The sequence below is a fragment of the Bison bison genome, unplaced genomic scaffold (assembly GCF_000754665.1).
Source record: "Bison bison bison isolate TAMUID 2011002044 unplaced genomic scaffold, Bison_UMD1.0 scf7180017864263, whole genome shotgun sequence".
NCBI lineage: Eukaryota > Metazoa > Chordata > Mammalia > Artiodactyla > Bovidae > Bison > Bison bison.
The window spans coordinates 4,997,738-5,016,140 of record NW_011494835.1 but is presented as its reverse complement, the minus strand read 5'-3'; the positions used below and the strand labels follow the sequence as shown (position 1 = coordinate 5,016,140).

General features: G+C 36.0%; 1 protein-coding gene across 2 annotated transcripts in view; it reads left to right on the top strand.

Moving 5' to 3' along the window:
- BANK1 (B-cell scaffold protein with ankyrin repeats 1) overlaps positions 1-18,403 on the top strand; it is a 319,221-nt gene that overhangs the window by 141,509 nt on the left and 159,309 nt on the right. For both annotated transcript variants that reach the window (XM_010848288.1, XM_010848289.1), the window contains one exon: positions 4,300-4,496. In XM_010848288.1, coding sequence (XP_010846590.1) covers positions 4,300-4,496 — 197 coding nt within the window. The remainder of the gene's footprint in view (positions 1-4,299; positions 4,497-18,403) is intronic.

Sequence of the window (18,403 nt, the reverse complement as noted above, 5' to 3'; positions counted from 1 at the left end):
ACTGTCAAAACTCCTGAAACTCGTGATCAGTGAAATTACACTTCTATAATTTTTCAAAAGCAATCAAAACATAAATATCTGTAAGCAAAAACATTAGTAATCATGTGGTCTAGAATAAAGTTAAGCACTGAAGAAGAGCAAGGGATAGATTGCAATAATCTCCTGAGTCACTGATACATTCTTTGATCAGCACTCATTCTCTGACGGCATCTCAGGTGGCTCAGTAATAAAGAATCCACCTACCAATGCAGGTGACTTAAGAGACACAGGTTCGATCCCTGGGTTGGGAAAATCCCCTGGAGTAGGAAATGGCAACCCACTCCAGTAGTCTTGCCTGGAGAACCCCATGGACAGAGGAGCCTGGTGGGCTACAGTCTATGGGGCCACAAAGAGTCAGACATAACTTAGCGACTGACCATGCATGTGTGCATTCTCTACACTGAGTGAATGCCCAGGAGAGAAGATAGGCTCGCCCAACAAGATTTGTTTGCTTTTTTAAGATAAAGAACTTTCTTATCTTACACTGTTACAAATGTGCTTGTATGGTACACAGAGCAATTCATTCTTATCTCAAATTCTTCTAGTAATCAAATCAAGGTAAAATATAAAAAGTATGATTTTATAAAAAGCATGATACCAGAAAACCCAAACTATTTCTTAGCATAATTATGCCTTTATTGACATGAATACCTTTATTCATATATAAATATAATATGTATACTGATATAATAATATATACACATACATTAAGTATATTTAACTTAATGTCCTGAAAAATAATGCTAGAAGTCATGATCTAATTAGTATTAAAACAACTAATATTACTCCTACAAAACATTTTAATCCTTTGAAATGTTAACTCTGCCATATATTAATTTTTTTTAAAAAAACTTAAATTAGAAAATTTCTAATTATTGGTCATGTACCTTAGCAAGCTGAGCATTTCTTACGTAATGAAACTAAGCAGCAGAAATAACCTCATCCAGGACCATGAAAGGGATGGCTGTAATGATCACATTGGGGCAGGTGTCAAAAAGATCCACCATTTAAAAAGTGGAGTCAGTCTCTTAGGATGATAACTAGTTGGAATAGTGAAAAGAATTTGTGATCATAAGATTGGGACAAAGGTGAGTTAGGACAAGGCAGCTTTAAACCATTTGATGCAAAAGAGAGAAAGAAAAGGAAACTAAGACTGTTGTGGACACTTTTTAGAATATGTTGTCATTTAATTATGTCAATAGCCCTACAAACTTGGATGCTAAAATACTGAGATGCTGAAATACAGCTAGGCTCGAATACTGAGTGGCTTGCTGAAACTTCACACAGTGAACATATGGCAAAGCCAGCTGATTCTAAGCCCGCACTTTCATAAGGATCATATTCTGTATAGCCCAAGGGATATGAAGAGCAGGTAATTTAGAGGAAATACATTTCACCTCAACAGAAGTAAAAATGTCTAATGATCAGTGTTGTCTAATCAAGAAACAGGTGCCTTAGAAAGTAGAAAACACTCGATCATTAGGGCTATGCAGGCAGTACGTGGAAGATCATCTCTTATAGACTGCAGGAAGGCAATTCTCTTACTGGGTAGGAAACTGGAAAGATGACTTCCAAAGCTTTTTCATGTTTATAAGCTCGCAAAGCCTTCTAGTAGGTTAGTGGGTTTTCAGCTACAACTAAAAATGAAATAAAGAAATGGAAAATAAAGGAACCAGCCTACAAGCCTGTAGTCCCATTTAGTATACGCAGCATAATCTTAAATCAGCAGAACTTCTTCCTTTTATGTGCCAGAAAACATAGAATATCAAAACTGTCAAGAAATGAGCCCTGAAAAACCATGTACACTTGGTCACTGTCTTTTTTATTCTTCCTGGTATATAAAAAGAGAGATTCTTAATAAAGTTTATCATAGTTGTTTCTAATATTATATCACCTTAAACTTGAGAAATTTACAAACAGGTTAAAAGGTGAATGTATTTGTACACTGATTAAACACTTATTTAATGAAAATAATATTTTGTGCTGCAATAACTGTGATTTAAAAGTATACCAGAATAGCAATGTGCAGGAACAATGCATAAGGCATTGACTGGCAAGTAATGATGGTATAACAGAAAAACATGACCAAGGGCATGTAAAAATCTGACATAATGCAAATATTTTTCTTTACTAACTTTAGTTTGGTTTAATTATAGCAGAAAATTATTTTATAGTTTATTTAAATGAAAATAAATAGAAAATTGCATCTTAACTCCTTTTTAAGAAAATACATTATTTTTAGTTTGAAAATTGCTACCTACCTTGAAGAGTTTCAGCTATTATAAGCTCATCTTTATAAAATACTTGATAATTTTTTGCTCACTGCACACCATACAAGAAGGGACCAGTGCTTTTGTCATTGAAATTCAATCATAGATCTACCTATAGCCATTTAGTTCTAACACATTTTGAAGGATAAAATATTTCCTTACCAGAAGTCTTTAACATGTCCTAAAGGTTTTTGTTTTGTTGTGTTTCCTGGTTAAACATACAAACCAAAAAACGAAATGATTTATTTAGCCCTCAAACACCCACACACTCAAGTGAACTGAAAGCACCAAGTTTAAATCCCCTCTCTCTTCCTTTTTTTTTTTTTTTTGGTCTACAAAATGGCAAAGAGATAAATGAGGCCAGATTCACAATTTTCCAAAACATTATGAGGTGGCTGTTTTCACTGCTTCAGAATTTTGCTGAAAGATAATTGACTTCTGCTTTGATGGTTTTGTTTCTGTTACTATAAATCTTCACATTGCTTGCTTCTAATAATGCCACAGCTATTAAAGTAAGGTGATGTGTAATTTCTATAACACAGTTTTTCTAGCAAGGTGTGAAAGTATAGAATAACAATAAACCACCACTCAGCAGTTTGTGTATGTGTGTGTGTCATCATTGGGATAGCAGTTTGCATTCATCATCTTATAGTTATGCATAATTAATACATGTCTTCTAACTAATATGTAATTAGGAAATTCAAACTCCAAAACATTGACATGAAACCTACAAAATCCTAATGGAAAATTCCATACTGAAGATTTTTATAAAAGTGCCTACCTGTATTTGCTATTGCAGTTACTTTTTTTTTTTTTTGTACACAAATGTTTATTTCTCAATTAAACATTCCCTTTAAACACAAGGAATGAATTCTAAATCTTCATAAACATGAATTAAAAATGAAAGCTCTCCAGTATAGTGTGTGTAATCACTGTGTTCTTGGTCACTACTGGCGTTTACTGCTTAACATCAAAAACAAAGGTTATTTAAAAATCATGCTACTGGATTTCTAGCTCTTTACCTATGACCAGTTCTACGCTGATCTGCAATGTTTAAAAGTTTACATCACCAAATCAAAGCAAGTTTAAGGTGTGAAACAGCTGTGCATTAAACACAAAATAAACAATAAAGTTACAAGATATAGTCAAGTTCATAACGAATATAGGTGTTCTTAACTATGTATGGCCCAATGTGTTCGAGACATCTCCCCATGTAATTCAGGCAGTTATGGGGGCCCTGGAGGGTCTGAGAGTTGCGATTGGACCATGTAGAATGCTACAGTATTGTTTACAGGGTTTGTTTCACCCAGCCCAGAAAGTCAGAGATGTGTATTGGAAAATTTACAACTCCGTCTACATCGGTTCACAGGATGCTCTCATAGCACATTACCCAAGAATCTGCAGTTGCTTTTTGAAAGAAAAAAACTCATACAGTAATCTAACATAACCCTTCCTGGAATTTCATGTTCATTTCAACTTCAAAAGGAAACAAAGTAGACATGGAAGTAGAAAACACAAAAAAGATCTTATAGAGGAATTCATTTGTTATTTAAGTATTTGGTTAATACTGAAATACATTGAAAAGGAGTTTTTACAATGTAATGTTTTTGTTTTGTTTTACATTTGAGACTGATATGGCTTTCTATATTAAATTTACGGTACAAGTAAGGGAGAGGCACTAATGCTAGTGAGAATATTGATGTATGCTTGATTTGAGATAAGGAATAGAAAGGGGAGAGTCTACACTGCTAAACCATTGATGGTTTCTTATTTGCTGACTCTACAAGTCAGCAAAGCTTTGTGGGTATTATTTTTTATTGGGGGGGGTGTGATTTTTTTTTTTTTTTACTTTACAATATTGTATTGGTTTTGCCATACATCAACATGAATCTGCCACAGGTGTACACATGTTCCCAATAGATTGTGTTTGACTTTTTCTTATATGGTTCCAAATGTGATGAAAAAAATTATTCTGTTTTGCTTATTTCAGATTCTTATTTCAAAGAACTTCCAACTCTTCTCCACTGTGCGGCAAAATTTGGGTTAAAGAACTTGGCTGTTCATTTGCTTCAATGTTCAGGAGCAACCAGGGCATCTAAGATAAAAAATTTGGAAGGTTCAGATCCAGCACATATTGCTGAAAGGCATGGTCACAAAGAACTCAAGAAAATCTTTGAAGACTTTTCAGTAAGTTGTTTTTTTCCATTTTATCTTGAAAACTGTTAAAATTAGTGTGTTTGTACATGGGCATTGCTCTTTTGACAGTGATGCTACTATACGGCTAGTCTGTAGTGTCTGCTGGTTCTGAGTCATTGGTTGTCTTAAGCGTTTTGCAAGATTAGTCCACTTGTTTTAATATTGCCATGAACCAGCTCTGATTACATACTCCCACCCCTAAATAACCCTTTTTGAAACTTATCTGGCCTTTCTGGCTTCCAAATAACCTGTTAGCTGTTGTTAACCTGTTAACAATACCTGTTCAGTATTGGAAAGGAGTTGATACAAAGGAAATGAAGACCCGTTACCTTTAGTCTTTTGTTCAAAAGTCTTAAGTAAGACATTATTAGGCCCATGAAATGAGATAAATATTCATTATGTTAAAGTAATACATTTTGATAACCATTCAAAAAGTCTATCCAATAAAAACTAACTCATGTTGCTTAAGTTTCTTTCTGGGATGTGACTCCTTTTCTCTCTCTGTTAAGTCCCAGTTGCTTTTTGTATAACTTGAGCTTGAAGCCCCAAATTTTAGAACACCCTTTGAAGGATATTAGCTTTGTAAGAATGACACCAAGGGACAATTCTTTTTGCAGTTTTTATTTTTATTTTTTAATGGGAGGAAAATTGCTTTACAAGGTGTTGTGTTGCTTTATGCCATGCAGCAATGCGAATCACCACAGTTTTACATATATCACCTCCCTCTTGAGCCTCCCTCCCCAACCCCAGCCTACCCCTCTGGATCATCACAGAGCTCCAGGCTGGGCTCCCTGTGTTATACAGCAGCTTCCCACCAGCTATCTGTTTTATACTTGATGGTGTATACATGTCTATGCTACTTTTTCGTTTACAAGGGACAATTTTGAAGGAGAGGATAATACCTTAGTACATAAAACACACTTTGTGTTTCCATAGTCAAATTTAGAAAAGCAATTATTTTCTGTTTGTAACAAAGGTGTACACATTTTGCTTGAGAAAGTGAATTATAATACTTCTGATGGCTCTTAGGAAAATATAGTAGTCAATTACCATGTTGGTGAATATGTCAAAATTTGTCTTTGGTTTCTCAAAAGATAAATAATGTTATTGCCAGTAAACAGTTAATAGAGAACATTGAAATGCTTCTGGTCATTTTAGCATATATTCTGATTATTAGATTAAGTCACTATAATGGTGGACTAATGAAAATCATTAGTATTTCTTATTTCCAGAGGACAAAATGATAACCAATCCAACTTTTTCCCCACTTTTAAGAATAGCAAATGGTCATTGGAGAGTATTGGTATCATCCACTATCTGGAATTATAATAGGATATCTTTTGCTTGTAAAAGAATACAGAAATTAATACAAAAATATATACAGAAACTAATAAACTACTTTTTAATCTTATATGTCCTTCAAATGAGAAATAAGCATAACTTTCCCTCCTGGAAAGGTTTTATATAGTGATTGTCATATATGTGGGGAGTATAGTCATTTTAGTCATTATCCATCATGTATAGTCATTGATGAATGCAACATGCCAGGTAAGTCAATGAGTCAATTCAATTCAACCTTGTACATTGACACACAGTACTATTGTTCATTATATCCTGGGGACTCAATTCTACACAACTTTATTCTCAAAATTTTAACCACTGTTGGACTTAAAATTCCTCTTGAAAGTTTTCAACATCCAGGGTTACTTTCTAAGATAAATTGACTTTCAAAGGGTTATGCATTCACTTCTGGTTCTCCAGTGAGGACTCAACTTTAACAGATGCAGCCCCATGCACACTACACATACTTCATAAATAATATGGTACTAAATAATAATAACAGTAGGTTTGCAAGCTAGTATGAGGGTAGGATTCAGTGGATGTGGAAAATAAATTTTTCTCTCTCACATCCTCTGGGTATTTATACCTTTGCTTCTGCAATAATAGCTTTGATATTTGATTGATATCATTGTCTTTAGGTGACTTAGTATTTCCTCTTTCACTGTGGCTGCATTCTAATTTTGCAAGGTTATACTTGATAATTACTCTATTAAATTTGACAAACTCTTTTTTGTATTCTGTCTTTTTGTTAGTAGTTTGCATTTTGCCAGTATGTCTATAGTAGACATTGCCATTATAGCTAGGATGGAGCAATTATTTTGCAAATGTATGTTTTGCTGTCACTATAGCTGAAGGAAGTGCCTGTAGTTATTGTAAGGGACAGCATTTTTATAAGCACATTTTATGGCTATGAATAGTTTTAGGTACAGTAATTTTGCAAGCTACCAAAGGTTCTTTTGTAAATGTGTGTTAAGGAAATAGGAATGTATGAATTAGCTTGCGACATGCATGGTAAAGGGTGTTTCCTATTGATTTATTCTTCTAATATTCTTCTGATGACCAGTTTTATTTAAAATAAATCCAATAATCTTATCTGCTTGTTGAAAGTATGTCAGATAAACACATGATGAAATTTTATACTATGTTATAATAGTTATGTCTTTTTAAGAGTATATCTAAACTTAATAGAGAAAATGTGCAATCTATTTGCATTGCTAAAATGCTTTATTGTTTCTTTCATAATATTTATACAGCTTCAATATTATAATCACATTCTGATAGATCTCAGAGTTGTCACATATGCATTCAAATGTTCCATGAGCTATTTTCGGAATTGTTTAAAGAAATAGCTATTCTTTCAGTTTGAGGTTTATAATCCACCGATTGACCATACTTCTGCCCTGCAGAAATGTATATTTTTAAATTCAAACATACCCCCAACTGATTTACTGATTTCTTCAATTGTTCCTAGTCCTCCATCAGTGAAACACTGTTCATTTTAGAATCTCAGAGGGTATTACAACACAGTGATTTTGGTCATGGCTGAATAAAATTGGTAGAAGAAAAAGCCAATCATGATTTTTTTAAATCAAGAAAAAAAAAAAAAGAGACTCATTAGCAAACATTCATAAACAAAGAAGTGCCATCCGTATCTTAGTGTTAACTAGATGAAGAAGAAGGAAGGAGGAAGCGGAGAAGAAGGGGCCTCAAATCACTTTCCTGACATTTCTTCATGTCACTTTTTACTTTGAAAGGTTAATAATTTATACACAATCTATGAGCAGAGCCTTTCATTATTAATATGTAGCTTAAAGAATCCTCCTGCCAATGCAGGAGATGCAGGTTTGATCCCTGGGTTGGGAAGATCCCCTGGAGACAGCAAGAGCAACCCTCTCCAGTATTTTTGCCTAGGAAACCCCATGGACAGAGGAACCTGGCAGGCGACGGTGCATGGGGATCACAAAAAGAGTCGGACACGACTTAGCAACTAAAGAACAGCTATGTGAGACTTGGAACATGCTTTGCTGGTTATCTAATTAACACCTACACTTGTTTTATGCTTTCAGTACTATTATAGATAAAAATACCATATATTTCTATAACCCATAAAGTCTTTTAAATAAACTACTCAATTTTCAGTTTCTAACAATGCCTTCTGAGAAAATTAATGTGAAAAGTGGATGGACAGAGGTAGAGGATTGGTATTTAAATCCACAATTGAGTGTGAACCACAGTTTGTTTCAAAGGACTCTTGAGAAAATCTAACTATTTCAGATATCAAGTAGCAATCCTGACAACTAATTCCATCCTCTAAAAACTTATCTTTTAAGTCAAAAATAACTGAAAATTTGAAACTAAACTGAAACTTGGCTACAGATTGTGAGATACGTTGTGATTTCAGAGAAAGCGCACAGCAAAAATTAGAATGTGTTTTAAGCAAAATAAGTGATATTTCTTTGTGTTATCCTCAGTATGTTACCCTATTTATCCCCATCAGTTTAAACATTTCACAAAATGATTACATCGTGTATAAATAGAGAAATACATCCTCCTCTGTGGGTTTGCTGTGGAATTGGAGAGCCAACAGATATTTGTTGTTCAGTTGCTAAGTCATGTCCAACTCTTTGTGACCCCATGGACTGCAGCACCCCAGGCTTACCTGTCCTTCACTATCTCCCAGAGTTTGCTCAAACTCATGTCCATTGAGTCGATGATGCCATCCAACCATCTCATCTCTGTCACCCTCTTCTCCCCCTGCCCTCAATCTTTCCCAGCACCAAGTTCTTTTCTAATGGCTCTTCGCATCAGGTAGCCAAAGTTTTGGAACTTCAACTTCAGCATCAGTCCTTCCAATGAATATTCAGGGTTGATTTCTTTTAGGATTGACTGGTTTGATCTCCTTGCTGTCCAAGGAACTCTCAAGAGTCTTCTTCAGCACCACAATCTGAAAGCATCAATTCTTCAGCGCTCAGCCTTCTTTATGGTTCAACTGTCACATCCGTACAGTGTTCAGATAGCATCTTTTTTTCTCCACCACAGTGTTCAATCACGTAGTTTGGTGCATATATAAATAAGATCTTAGTGATACCTCATGTTCATGAAAATTTCAGAAATAGAAAATCAGTTTTTCTTGTAGTTTCTCCAGTAGACTTTTCAAGAAGACTCCTAACTGAATGTTTCTCTTGCTTACATCCATGATGGGATTCTTGTGACATCCTGCTCTCACTGACATAGCCTGACACTGCTATTTACACCTGTGGACAGTGGACTAGTGTGGGCTAGTGTGTCTGTGTGTGTGTGCACGTGCACCAGAATGAGAGAGATGAAGATTGATTCTGTTGCCCTCTAGTGTCTGCCTGGTAGACAGTGACTCTGATCCTTTTCAAATGGTCAAGGGTTTGGAATGAAAGTACAGAAGAGGCAGATTTTGAAGTACCTGAAGTATCCATCCCTCGTACAGCACAATGATTGACTGACTGCTGTAGGAAGGTAGGCTTTATGCTTAGCCCAGGGAACATTCATTCCCTTTGGCCCATTATTTCTCTCAATATTGGCTTTGCTTATTTGATATCTTATATTCTGTTTTGTTCCCTAGTGGATTATTACATATAATTTAGAACACACTAGTATATACTAGGAGAAGGCAATGGCACCCCACTCCAGTACTCTTGCCTGGAGAATCCCATGGACGGAGGAGCCTGGTGGGCTGCAGTCCATGGGGTCGCTAAGAGTCGGACACGACTGAGCGACTTCACTTTCACTTTTCACTTTTCACTTTCATGCATTGGAGAAGGAAATGGCAACCCACTCCAGTGTTCTTGCCTGGAGAATCCCAGGGACAGGGGAGCCTGGTGGGCTGCCGTCTATGGGGTCGCACAGAATCGGACATGACTAAAGCGACTTAGCAGCAGCAGTGTATACTAATTCCCTCTAAATGGCAGCATACCCTGCTCTACTTATATAATTTTTCTTCCTTATAAGTCTAGAAGTTGATGAGGGGAATGGACTCCTCTCTCCTCCCAACATCAGCTGCAGGGGAAATGCTCAGCACATATTTATTCATTGATGGGGAAAAAAGGCAAGTATCAAATTTAAGGACTTGCTTGATCTCACTGAACCAGTAATATCCTTAACTGGATCCCATGCTTTTAAAAATATGTTGCTCATGTTCTTTCTACATTCAGAATTTTTTCAAGTTTAGGTTTAGAGTATTCATTGACAAATAACATAGCTGCTATCTTCAGCATTTATTTTTAATAGGCCAGCCTACAGTGAATTTTAGAATTCTGGCCTTTGTTCAATATTGATGTTTTGTTAGAACTGAAGAAAGTGGAACAAGTCACATAACTGCACTTGACTGCATGCATTACAGATTCATGTCTCAGTTATGCTTTTGCAGCTACTTAGCAATCTCCTTCTAAAATCACATTAAATGCACCACAGTGGTGCATTACAGATTTTTATTCTTCCCTAAGTCCTCAAACTCAGTTTTGATGCCCTAACTGTGCAGTTCTAAACATCCTATTAAACTCCCTCAACTCTGTCTTCTTTGTCAAATTCTTATCTTTCTTCTAGTCATTTGGTCTTGGGATTCAGCCAAGTTCAATTTGAATCCTAACTTCATCAAATACCACATTTCCATCCTTGAACAACCTCTTTGTTTTCTCTCAGCTTCAGTTTCTTTATCTGCAAATAGGAAAAATAATTCCTTATAGGGTGTTTTAGGACTTGATGACATTAATGTGAACACATAAAAGGTGTAATAGATCCACAATAAATGATATTGCATTCACTTTATTTTCTTTTGATTTATTGTTATTCATATCAACTTGAGACCTCAGCATCAATCATAGCCTCTCTCTTCTTCATCGTTAATCTCTCCCATTATGTTGACTCTTTCTTAAACAAACATGTTTGAATACACACACATTCCCATCAGCCCTGCTTTCTCTTTGATCCCTTTTTTTAGGTCCAGAACTAACTGAAAGAATGACTTTTCATTTCACTTATTTCTTTCCTCCTAACAACCCAAGCTTTGCATTCAGCCCAGTACTAAAGCTGCTCTGTCAAAGGCCATGAGTAATTTAGATCAGATCCACTGGATTGCTCTCAAACCTTGGCACTGGATTCCCCGACCCTGTCTTTTTTCTAAATCTCCACTGATCCTTTCTAACTTCCTTCTCTTACCCCATCAGCTGTGGTTCTTTCTACACAGTCTTCTCTCATGATTGATAGTCATTGTCTTTAGCCTGGACCTTCCTCCTGAATTAAGGTTCCAATTTTAGTTAGCAAACTGAATGTGTACACATAGATATGTTACAGGCCTCTAGATCTCAACACACCCAAATGTTCCTTTTCTTTCATCCTTTCTAATGGCATAATTATCTGCAATATTGACTAGGTGAAAATTTGAAAGTCATTTTCAACTCCTAATTAGATAGTCACAAATGCGTATACTATTTTCCATTTTTCAGATGAGGAAATAGATTTGTAGAGATGAAGTACCTTGTCCCAAAGTCACCCTGCTAAAAAATATGTCTGATGTAACCGTGAACCCATTCATAGCCTCCGTCTTCCTCACACTACCCTGATTCAACTATCAATTTGGTTATCTTAACAGTTGCACTTACATGTCATCTATCACATCTGTTCCCTCCTTTTCATTCTCTCTGTGGCTCTCTTGGTTTATACCTTATCTCCCTTTTGATCAACTGTGCTGAAAAGGCCCCCAGGGAGGTCTTGCTTCTCAGTTTTGGTGGCCTCCAATCATCCCATGTCAGGCTGCACACTGAGGACCCACCATGGCTTAGCCCAGCTAACTATTGTAGACGTATCTTTTGTGCATACACCTCAGCCACCAAAGTCCATTTGTCCTTCCTTCATGTAATTATTAAAAGTTATTCCCTTTACCTAAACATTCCTCCTCCTAAATAAAATATCCTGATCTCCTAACCATGCCAAAATCTCAATTCAAACCACCTATTCCCGGAAACTTTCATAGAAAATGGCTGTAGGTATATACCTCCACTATTATACATTCAATTTCCATCACAAACTTTAGCCTAATTTAGGAACATTATGTGCTAGAGGCTGAGCACCTATGCTCAAGAGCTACCTAAATACTGGCTCTGCTGCTTTCCAGCCATGTGCCCTGACTAAGGGTTTCCCAGGTGTTCAATGATAAAGAATCCACCTGCCAAGGGAGGAGACACGGGTTGGATCCCTGGGTCTGGAAGATCCCTTGGAGTAGGAAATGCAGCCCAATCCAGTATTGTTGCCTGGGAAATCTCCTGGACCGAGGAGCCTGGTGGGCGACAGTCCATGGGTTTGCAGCGGGTCAGACACAAGTCGCATGAGTCATACACACACGGCACATGCCCTAAGTAAATCACTTCATCTCTCCTTGCTTAGGTTTCCTCATTTCTAAAATGGAGATAAACACCTGTTTTGGTACCATTGTTATGATAAACATAAGTACATATGAAACATGCACTAGAATACCTGATACGTAATAAGCACTCAATAAAAGTTATCTGTAATTATGTATTTGTCCTTCCTTCATGTAATTATTAAAAGTTATTCCCTTTACCTAAACATTCATTCCTCCTAAATAAAATATTTGTCCACTATTCCGTTTCTGAGAACCCACTCCTCCATGGGACTTTTTATAGTTTGAAGTAAGTGCTGGTGAATAGCTATTTATTTGTATTTTCTTGTTGGTTTTTTATGTCTGTCTCTCCAATACATTATGAATTCCATGAGTGCAAGATAGTTTTACCTCTTCACCACAGTTCTTTAATATCTAACTAACACAGTTTTTGGCAAACACTATGTGTTCACTGTATAAGCATTGAATGAATTAATCAGTTAGTGTTGATTACATTAACTTTTCAGTTCCTGGAGGCAAGTGTCATGCTCTGTTTATTCCATATTCCCCATAGCATCTAACCTAATGTCTTCCATGTTGTAGATAATAAATGTTTATTGATTAATAACAATAGTAATGACTCTCATCCTAAAGAAAAAAATTGTAAGTGTTATTTGGATGTTTGTCCAAGATGAGAAATAAATATTTTCTTATAGTTCTTTAAGAGAAGAGACTATGGGGAAGTAAAATTTGGATACAAAAAACATTAAACCAGAAAAAAATTCTTGTAGCCTCCAGAAACTTACCATTAGTAAAAGATACATTTAAAGCTGTTCATTATTTCAGTGGAGAAGGAAATGGCAACCCACTCCAGTAGTCTTGCCTGGAGAATCCCAGGGATGGGGGAGCCTGGTGGGCTGCCGTCTATGGGGTCGCACAGAGTCGGACACAATTGACGAAACTTAGCAGCAGCAGCAGCATTATTACAGTGCCAAGTGGTTTTAACCTTGGCAAATATTCCAGTGTTTTAGTGTCAATACCCACACTTAATCTTCTTGAGTCTCTCTTCAAATCCTCCACAAACAATTTTTATCCTTTAAGAACTAGATTCAGGCCAACACAATACATTAAAACTTTATCTACCATATTTATCATTATTTATCTAAACATCTAGAGATATTTTGTGATTTTATTTTTATACTGTTCGTACTAAAATGTATTTTCTTAGAAAGAGATATGCCAGTTTTCTAATTTGTAAAATATCTGTCCTAGAAATAGTGGGCATTTACATGGCAAGGACTATGATAAATTATGCAGTAAATTTATCATGATAAATTATATGCCTCTTATTTTTTTGCAAATGACAAGACAAGGAGAGAGATAATGTACTTCTCTTGTGAGTATCAGAGAACTAAACAGTTCCATTTTATGTTTATTATTGTCTATTCAATAAGTATGTAGTTAATGAACAATTACTAAGCATGAGGATACCATTAACAATAGATAACAGAATAATATTATTTTCAGAAAAAATTGCAATTTTTGACCAGTAGCATAATTGTTAATGTGCAAGATCAGAATGGAGGTAATTTTTACTTTTCTTGATTGGGAATACTCGCCATGAAATTGTAAATTGGCTGTTCATATGAAGTGTACTGATTTAAGTAAGTTGCTTGAGATTAGTGGCCTTGTTCCTATAATGTATCCTGAAACGTGACTTAGCTCAAGCTCATTCTTTTTGTTCCATATAGATCTGACTCAAGAAAGGAAAGGAAAGAAAATAAAACAAGCTCTCCTTTATTGAATGCTTCTGTATCAAGCATTATGCTTGGTGATAACATATTAGATCAGTGTACTAATCTGTATGAGTTTGACATTTTTACTCTCATTTTACAGATCAGGAAATTAGATTGTCATTTGTTGGAGATAGTGCACTAATCTGATAGAGCTGTATTTCTCACCTAAGCCCAACTAAGCTCCATTTAATGATTTTAAGTACTGCATATCTCCTTCTTCCTTAAAATCAAATACTACCAATGCATTATCTTTTAATTTTCATCCTTTGTATTTATATTCTGATAGTACAAAAGTATATTGATAACTCTGCTGAGCTTTGTATTTTAAAAAATGATAGTGAGCACTGGAGCCTAGGAACCAAAGAGGAGAGAAAGCTGTCCCTATCTGAACAGAGTTAAACTCAAGTGATTTTAAATGTTTTTGTTTAACTATTTTAACTTTTGAAAGTAGTCTTTGGTAACATATATGAAGCCTTTTTTCTCAAAGCAATTATGTAAGAAGTAAATACATCAGTCAGTCAGTTCAGTTCAGTCGCTCAGTCATGTCCGACTCTTTGCGACCCCATGAATCGCAGCACGCCAGGCCTCCCCGTCCATCACCAACACCCGGAGTTCACTGAGACTCACGTCCATCGAGTCAGTGATGCCATCCAGCCATCTCATCCTCTGTCGTCCCCTTTTCTTCCTTATATTTATCCTGAATTATAGCATATTGTATTTAAGTGAAACAATGGTCTCATGGAGCAGCATGTAGTCATTTCTGGTTGGAGTTAGAAGACTTGTCTAGAAGAAAACAGTTATGGGATTTGTAAGGAAATACACGAATTCAACTCCTGGTTAAAATTACATTTTTATATAACAGAGAAGGGGTATTTGCTTTGTAAAGGGAAAAGTTGTGCAAGGATCTCACACCCTAAATCATGAATGCTTAACACTGAAGCCCTATGGCGGCAGTATACTCAATGAGCAAAGTACCTCCGGCAAAACAAAGTCTCACTGGTGCTGAAACTGCTCATGACAAATAAAGTGATAGCTAGTGACCCAGAACATGATGAAATAGATGAACATAAAAATGTCCAAAACATCTTCATAAATATTGAAAGACCCTGAAATGGAAGGCAAGATCATAATTGGAAAAGTTGAAATCACAGGAAATTTTTCCAAAGAAGATAAATCATGAACAGAATTTTAAATACTAAATATTTAATGGAGAAACATGAAGGATGCACCTGGGTGAAAGGAATGGAATGTACATTTGTGGGGAGAAGGCAGAGCACATGTAACCTCTGAGTTCTTGGACCAGAAAACAGAGTCATTTTATGCGTTTTTTTCATGGAATACATATTATCCTTTGACTTGTGTGCAGAAATGACTGAGGTAAGACCATAGACTTTTTTTTTTAATTTAATATTTAGTATGAAACTTTAATAAAATATATAGTAAGAAATGCTGTTTTTAGAGCTTATACACACATTCACAGTAGATATTTAAAAATCCAAGCAATAGGATATGTTTTACTAAAAATAAGAGTGAAAAATGTAATGAAATAAATCAAGATATTTTTCATTCTTTTATCTGCTCTTTTTGTGGAACGACTTTCTTTTCTGAATGTTTGTCATTATTTATCACTTCAAGGGAGAGAAAGAATAACAGAGTAGGAAGGAAAAATGATTGCAATTTAGTAGTATCTTTGATTTTATGCAGATTATCACAAAGCACCTTGTGAGACATATAGACACACACCCCAACTGAGAGAGAGAAACATCAGTTGCCATTTAAAAGAATTATTAAAGGAATTCCCTGGTGGTCCAGTGGGTAGGACTTAGAGCTTTCATTTCTCAGGGCCTAGGTTCAGTCCCTCGTCAGGGGAACTAAGAGCCTGCAAGCCATGTGATGCAGCCAGGAAAAAACAAACAAACAAACAAGGAATTATTATTATAGTCTAAATTTGTATTGGTAATAATAAAAGTAAAATTTTTGAAAATATATTTGTTGAATTTTATAACTAGTATCTAGTAGTAACCATGGTAACTGAAAATATGCTAAAGATCTATTTTGTTTCTCCTCCCATATGATATAGGTATGTTTCTAGGAATTTATTCAGTTCTTAGTCTTTATTCTTTATTTTTATGTTCAGCTTCAACATATTATACAAACAAGTTGATATTCTAGGAAAAAATATGTAACTATGTGTCCATTTTAATTTCTGAGAAATAGCAGACTGTTTTTCTTTTGTAAAATGATTAGGATATGAATATCACTTAAAATCAACATCCACATTTTTAAGCTCTCACTAGATCAGGAATTTCTTTTTAGTGGATTGCTTATCTACGCCAAGCTGAGATTTTTCCCTTTATAAACTTCAGTTTCATTATACTTAGATCCTGTTCACCTTTTTATAAATCTGTGTCTAGGCATGCAATTTGAATAAAGAATACATAAGGCAAAATTCCATGCGAATTTAAAACTGAATACCTTTCTTTTACATAATATTCATAAACCAACAGTAATACAGAAGTAAATAAATTTTATGTTTCGTAGCTTCCAAGGAGAAAATGCATCTGTTTATTTTCATTTTCATTTAAAAATAATGCATAGTTATTTTAGAATATTTGGAAAACACAGAGAAATATAGAGGTTATTTATAACTCTGCTGCTTCTGCTGCTGCTAAGTCACTTTAGTCATGTCCGACTCTGTGCAACCCCATAGATGGCAGCCCACCAGGCTTCCCCGTCCCTGGGATTCTCCAGGCAAGAACACTGGAGTGCGTTGCCATTTCCTTCTCCAATGCATTAAAGTGAAAAGTGAAAGTGAAGTCGCTCAGTCATGTCCAATTCTTAGCGACCTCATGGACTACAGACTACCAGGCTCCTCCATCCATGGGATTTTCCAGGCAAGAGTACTGGAGTGGAGTGCTGTTGCCTTCTCTGATTTATAACTCTACCTTCTAGAAATAACCACTTTACACATGTGTTTCCTTAAGTAATTCAAAACCCATTATTTAGCTAAACAGCGCTCATATTCTAATTATTCCTAGAACTTTTAAAGTAAGAGATTTCTTACATCTTTCCTAATGGTGCATACATAACTCCATGCTCTGGCTTCTTTTTTAATGCTTCCAGGATGTGGCATCCTCCTCCAGCTTTCCTAGTTCCCAGATAGTGTTGACTTTTCCCCTAGATTCTCACGAAAACATCATTCACAGAGACCTCTGTGTCAATACCAATTCTCACGACAGGTTTAGGGGCAGAGAAGGAGTTTCACTGTAGCAATGACCCTGGTACTAATCTTCATCCCTAATAATCAGCATTTTTTCCTCCAAATACTGCCCCACACAGACCTTACTTCTCTGCTCTTGCATACTGTCAGGAGTTTGGTCATCTTCTTTCATTATTTTCTATTTATGTCTTTAAACTATTAATTTTTTTCTTTAAACAATTTATCAGAAAGCCTTCTTTATCCTCAAGAAGAAATTTGGTGTCAGCTATTGAGCTCGATAAAGGACAGAAATGGTATGGACCTAACAGAAGCAGAAGATATTAAGAAGAGATGGCAAGAATACACAGAAGAACTGTACAAAAAAGATCTTCATGACCCAGATAATCACGATGGTGTGATCACTGACCTAGAGCCAGACATCCTGGAATGTGAAGTCAAGTGGGCCTTAGAAAGCATCACTACGAGCAAAGCTAGTGGAGGTGATGGAATTCCAGTTGAGCTATTCCAAATCCTGAAAGATGATGCTGCGAAAGTGCTGCACTCAATATGCCAGCAGATTTGGAAAACTCAGCAGTGGCCAAAGGACTGGAAAAGGTCAGTTTTCATTCCAATCCCAAAGAAAGGCAATGCCAAAGAATGCCCCAACTACCACACAATTGCACTCATCTCACATGCTAGTAAAGTAATGCTCAAAATTCTCCAAGCTACGCTTCAGCAATATGTGAACTGTGAACTTCCTAATGTTCAAGCAGAGGAACCAGAGATCAAATTGCCAACACCCACTGGATCATCGAAAAAGCAAGAGAGTTCCAGAAAAACATCTATTTCTGCTTTATTGACTATGCCAAAGCCTTTAACTGTGTGGATCACAATAAACTGTGGAAAATTCTGAAACAGATGGGAATACCAGACCACCTGATCTGCCTCTTGAGAAATTTGTATGCAGGTCAGGAAGCAACAGTTAGAACTGAACATGGAACAACAGACTGGTTCCAAATAGGAAAAGGAGTTCATCAAGGCTGTATATTGTCACCCTGTTTATTTAACTTCTATGCAGAGTACATCATGAGAAATGCTGGACTGGAAGAAACACAAGCTGGAATCAAGATTGCCGGGAGAAATATCAATAACCTCAGATATGCAGATGACACCACCCTTATGGCAGAAAGCTGAG